Here is a 6,000-nt window from a genome sequence, read left to right as displayed (position 1 = left end):
GGCACGACCTCCCCGCCGCGCCCAAGCGGCCCAAGGCACTGCCCGCCGGAGTGGTGGTGGGTTTTTGAGGGTGCCCGGCTGGCTGCACCAAGGATTGATTGATTGATAGTTTATTGTTGCAGGTAAACAACAAGGGAGAAGGGAGGAACATGCCATCCCAACCCCCAGGCATCTTGTGCTACCCTCCCTGCCTCTGAGGTGCAGCCCAAGAATAATCCTTGGTTTTTGCACCAAGGATTATTCTTGGGCTGCACCTCAGAGGCAGGGAGGGTAGCACAAGATGCAAGGATTTGTGTGGCCACACACTGCATGAGAGGCGAGAAAACTGGCCTACAGAGAGAGCGGCCCAGAACATGCCAATGATTCCCCAAGCGGCCTAGCTAGTAGTAATTTCAAGGAAGTCATCTGTAATTCATCTTCCGTGGCTTTTATACGCAACAAATCAAATTACTGGCATGCAGAATCTCTCTCTCTCTCTCTCTCTCTCTCTCTCTCTCTCTCTCTCTCTCTCTCTCTCTCTCTCTCTCTCAGAAGTTATCTTCTATTATTTATTCCACTTTTGTATGTCTCTTGTTATCTCTGGTGATCAATCAAGCCGTCGATCTCCACCACTTCACAACTATTTCTGCCCCACAAAACATGACCAGCTCTTCTCAGTGATTAAGTATTGCTGCCTGACCTTTATATTGCATTTTGCTGGTTAATACAGTTCTAACAATGACATGCATGGTTGTGTAATGACACGGTTGGTTGACGTCGAGCAAATACAATTACCTTCGTATTTGCGTAAGGGAAGAAGCTTCTCCTTCCTGCCCCAATGATACCATCTGTTTAATGACAGTGACTCATGATGCAATCTGAGACACTATAAAGAAGGCTGTACATGTTGCTATGTTAAAAGTAAGACCTTGCTCAATATTTAGCATATACAGCAGAGATATAACGGCCGGAAATGAAACTGGAGATAAAAGAACAGAGAGAGGGATAGAATCCGCAGGAGGGTAGTTTTGAAAGCAAATATTTGTGCCAGACTCTGTCGAAAGCTTTCGAGATATCTATGACAACAGCAAAAGTTTCACCGAATCGGCTAAGAGAGGATAACCAGGAGGAAGCAAGAAAACAAGATCACCAGTAGAACGCCCCCCTTGAGGAACCTGCACTGGCGATCAGAAAGAAAGTTAGAAGTTGATATCTACTTGAGAATCTTCCGGTTAAGGATTGATTTAAAAGGTTTAGGAAGACAGGAAAATGAAGCCATGGGACGGTAGTTTGAGCGATTGGAACGGTCACCCTTCTTAGGCGTACTTCCAGCAGGAAGGAAAGGTAGATGTTGAAAGACAGAGACAAAAGAGTTTGACCAGGCAAGGTGTGAGCAAGTAATCAACTCATTACCAAGCCGAAACCCACACACACACACACACACACACACACACACACACACACACACACACACACACAGAAAATAGTAAAACCTTATATAAAAATCAACTCAATATCAAGACAAAAAATATAATGAAAATAGTAAAATCCTGAAAATATCTAACAAAAGAATAACAACACCAAGACAAAAAAAAAAAAAAATACTAAAACCTCTCTTAGAAATTCGTTTTTGTTTACCTTATTTTCTGGTTTTCGTTGAATATTCGAAAAAAAGACGAAAAAGAAAGGAAAAAATGTCTTTAAGGATTGGAAACACACACACACACACACACACACACACACACACACACACACACACATGATCACATGACCCCTCCACCCCAACACACACACACACACACACACACCAACCACCCTTCTCCACTTCCCCCATTACTCTTGGTATAAATCTCATTGTATTTTGTGTCTTTTCAGCTTTGTGGCTGCCAACAAATGAATAAACCATTTATTATTACTATTATTATTATTATTATTATTATTATTATTATTATTATTATTATTATTATTATTATTATTATTATTATTATTATTATTATTATTATTATACACACACTCACAGAGACACGCGCGCGCGCGCACGCGGAAATACATCTTTGGCCACGTTCCTTACACACTTGTCTTTCAGTTTGCACCTGCACTCCACACACGTGTCCCTTGTCTGCACTATGCAGCGTCACCAGTCTGTCTCTGCCATGGATCCGCTCTGGCTGTGGGGCGTGAGGAAGCGTCTCGCCTGGCCTTCACCCAAGTTACTTCCGTGTGTCTTCCTTCTCTTTTTATTCATCTTCTACGTCATCATCTTTGGGTACAGGAGATATGTTATTTGCCCTATCATTTTTCTTTACCCTCTGTTGATCTTACGTCTCCTTATTCTTTAGTAAATTTTTGTGATCTTGAAAATTATAGGTGTTGAAATTTCTTGCACTTTTATAAATATTTCTTCTTCACCTATTGCCTCAGCGTAACGCTGAGGCATTATTGAAATAATAAACATTACTGAAACCTTTTCTCCCACTGGCCGCAAGTATTTTTTTATTCGACCCTTCTACTTCTTCTTCCTTGTTCTCCTTTCATTCATCCTTCGTCCTTTCTGTTTATTAGATTTCTTCATTTTTCAACTAGGAGAATGCTCCCCATCCTATCTCTTAGGTTTCTTCGTTTCTATCAACAGGGAGAATGAAATCTTCTTTCAGTCGATATTACTGACGCTTTGTCTATTATGTTATAAAAAGCGTTTCTCAGTCAAGTTTATATATTTTTGCCGTCAGTCCACAGATGCTGCGTGGAATGGAAGATTCGAGTTTCCACGACTTTGCTGCCCCGCTCAACGCAAACCACAGGTATGTTACTTTAATGGGTTTCACTTCCAGCGCTGCCTCAACTCTTATAATTCGTAAAGATTTGTCATAACGAAGTAAGGTCCCTTTTGCCTTCCCTCTCCACTCCTCAGTGTGACATTAATGAGCATCAATGTTCTGGAGCGTGCCTCTCGCCTGAACATCATTCCACCTCACATGGTTGTTCTCCTCACCTATTAGAAAGCCCAAACTAAATAGTAAAGTCTCTCATACTTATTTCATTTGCTCAGATAAGACGTGTTGAGGAAGGTGATAGCTGAGTGTTGTCAAAGAATAGTGGATAGTTGTTTGGAAGATTGTGTCGAGTAGATAGGTGGAGAAACTGTGTTTTTGAGGCGTTGAAGGACACCAGGTTCCTCTTGCCCCAATCGGAAATAATAGTAAGGTCTGAGGCTAAACGTTCTGTTGCCTCCAGCCTTGAATCGTTAAGTTCCTGTATGGTGGGTCTTCTATTAAAAGAAGTTGAGTAATGCAGAGTGGAGTCATCGGCGTAAGAATGGATAGGACAGTTCGTTCTGGAAAGAAGATCATCAATGAACAACAGAAAGAGAGTGAGAGATAGGACAGAACCCTGTGGGACACCACTGTTAATAGGTTTAGGGGAAGAACAGTGACCGTCTACCACAGCAGAAGTAGAACGGTCAGAAAGGAAACTGGAGATAAAGGTACAGAGAGAAGGATAGAAACCGTAGGAGGGTAGTTTGGAAAGCAAAGATTTGTGCCAGACCCTATCAAAAGGTTTTGATATGTCCAGCGCAATAACAAAGGTTTCACCGAAACGGCTAAGAGAGGATGACCAAGAGTCAGTTAGGAAGGCAAGGAGATCACCAGTAGAACGCCCCTTGCGGAACCCATGCTGGCGATCAGATAGAAGGTCAGAAGTGGAAAGGTGCTTTTCAATCTTCCGGTTAAGGATTGATTCAAAAGCTTTAGATAGACAAGAAAGTAAAGCTATAGGACGGTGGTTTGAGGGATTGGAACGGTCACCCTTCTTAGGCACAGGCTGTATGAAGGCATACTTCCAGCAGGAAGGAAAGGTAGATGTTGACAGGCAGAGGCGAAAAAGTTTGACCAGGCAGGGTGACAGCACGGAGGCACAGTTTCTAAGGACAATAGGAGGCACTCCATCAGGTCCATAAGCCTTCTGAGGATTGAGGCCAGAGAGGGCATAGAAAACATCATTTTGAAGAATCTTTATAACAGGCATAAAAGAGTCAGAGGAGGGATGAGTAGGAGGAATATGCCCAGAATCGTCCAGAGTGGAGTTTTTAGAAAAAGTTTGAGAGAAGAGTTCAGCCTTAGAGATAGATGAGACGGCAGTGTTGCCGTCAGGACTGAGGAGTGGAGGGAAAGATGAAAGAAGTGAAGCTGGAGGAGATGTCTTTGGCTAGATGCCAGAAGTCACGGGAAGAGTTAGAGAAAGCAAAGTTTTGGCATTTTCTATTAATGAAAGAGTTTTTGGTTAGTCGGAGAATAGATTTGGGACGATTTCGGGCAGAAATGTAAAGTTCATAATTAGCATTAGTTTGAAGGCTCTGGTACCTTTTGTGAGCTGTCTCTCTTTCATTGACAGCACGAGAACAAGCGTGATTAAACCAAGGCTTTTTAGCGTGAGGAGTAGAGAAAGTACGTGGAATGTATGCCTCCATTCCAGAGACAATCACCTCTGTGATGCGCTGAGTAAACACAGAGGGGTCTCCATCCTGGAAGCAGTAATCATTCCACGGGAAATCGGAAAAGTACATCCTCAGGTCTACCCACCGAACTGAAGCAAAACGCCAGAAGCATCGCCTCTTCGGCGGGTCCAGAGGGTGTACAGGAGCGATCGGACAGAATACAGAAAAAAAATTATGATCGGATTATTATGCAATCATTTGCACTTTATCACTAGGCGGCACAATTACAATGACATAAAACAATTCCCCCAGGAATATGCTCATGAGCCCATACTACTGCCACACTCTCCTGATCTAGTTTTGTGTTTCAGTATCCGTGATGCAGACAGAAAGCCAGACACCACACAGCACAACCCCAAACCGCCGCTCCCCGCCACTGTTCCTCCTCGACCCGGCCAACCCGTCGCTGCAGCTGCATCTCCAGGCAAAGCTTAACGATGACACTGGAGCAGTTTGTAGGTACGGTGGTGGTCGGTGTTGCCTCCAATTATTTATAGTATTTTCTGTCATCAAGTGTTTATTAATGTATTGTGTTCCGCAATAAAACTTTATCCAACGGGTTTTCTGGTTTATGATTAATATATGGTTCAGTGGTGCAAGACACTTCCGCTTCGCTACAGTCTGTTTTTGCTCTTAAACTCACCACAACAGTGTCATCCAAAAGAGAGAGAGAGAGAGAGAGAGAGAGAGAGAGAGAGAGAGATTTACATAGATTTACATAGAAAATCAACATTCGTGAAACCATTAAGTATTTAAAACATTCGATCAGAGGCGAAGAGAGTTATTCCTCGTTCCAATGAAGAAGTCTTTGACGCACTGCGTTAAAGAGAGAGAGAGAGAGAGAGAGGAGAGAGAGAGAGAGAGAGAGAGAGAGAGAGAGAGAGAGAGAGAGAGAGAGAGAGAGAGAGAGAGAGAGAGAGAGAGAGAGAGAGAGAGAGAGAGAGAGAGCGGCGGGCCGTTGCCCGCTCATCGACATATATGTACTCATTTGCAATATGTAAGATGTAAAAATAAATAAATAAAGAGAGAGAGAGAGAGAGAGAAAGATTTACATAGATTTACATAGAAAATCAGACCACACAGACCCCACGTTCCAGACTAGGTGATCTGTTCCTATGTAAAGTTTCAAGCCCCATCCAAATTTTCAGCAAAGTCTACGGGGGTTTGTCATCTTTCAATAGTGAATCTACTATGATCTTCGACCACGGTTCCTCCAGCAACTTTTTTTTTATATTTTATTTTAGCAAAGTCGCTAATAATAATAAATAAAGGGACCTCAGTTCCGGATGACTAAACATGTTTGTAAAGCTTGTCAACTTCCTCATCGCTATAAGAGTAGTATATGCAGATGTTGACTCATACACCTATAAGCTAGTATTTTGTATATTTCCTGCGCTCGTTTACACTAATAAAAATATCTACCGCTAACTCCAGTCTGGACTCTTGTGAATTGAAAGTCTTATTTGGTATTCCCGCTTGCTACCCTCAGGTTTGCCCCTCCATTAAAATTCATGACAATTCGTAAG

General features: G+C 42.5%; 1 protein-coding gene across 1 annotated transcript; it reads left to right on the top strand.

The window, feature by feature from the left end:
* The first annotated feature begins 2,071 nt into the window (after window positions 1-2,071).
* On the top strand, window positions 2,072-5,034 carry LOC126999063 (uncharacterized). Its single transcript, XM_050861442.1, has 3 exons — window positions 2,072-2,245; window positions 2,709-2,780; window positions 4,786-5,034. Exons 1-3 carry the CDS (start codon window positions 2,106-2,108, stop codon window positions 4,907-4,909), a joined length of 336 nt encoding a protein of 111 aa, XP_050717399.1. The 5' UTR covers window positions 2,072-2,105; the 3' UTR covers window positions 4,910-5,034.
* The last annotated feature ends 966 nt before the right edge of the window (window positions 5,035-6,000 follow it).

The sequence above is a fragment of the Eriocheir sinensis genome, chromosome 15 (genome assembly GCF_024679095.1).
Source record: "Eriocheir sinensis breed Jianghai 21 chromosome 15, ASM2467909v1, whole genome shotgun sequence".
Lineage (NCBI taxonomy): Eukaryota > Metazoa > Arthropoda > Malacostraca > Decapoda > Varunidae > Eriocheir > Eriocheir sinensis.
Note: the sequence above shows the minus strand (reverse complement) of the source record. Positions and strands in the feature narration are given on the sequence as shown.

Bases quoted from the DNA above. Each gene is read 5' to 3' on its own strand.
- LOC126999063 (XM_050861442.1), top strand. From the start codon at position 2,106: ATGCAGCGTCACCAGTCTGTCTCTGCCATGGATCCGCTCTGGCTGTGG. The intron at 2,246-2,708 runs GTACAGGAGATA...TTTTGCCGTCAG, and splicing joins TTCTACGTCATCATCTTTGG to TCCACAGATGCTGCGTGGAA. The intron at 2,781-4,785 runs GTATGTTACTTT...TTTGTGTTTCAG, and splicing joins CCGCTCAACGCAAACCACAG to TATCCGTGATGCAGACAGAA.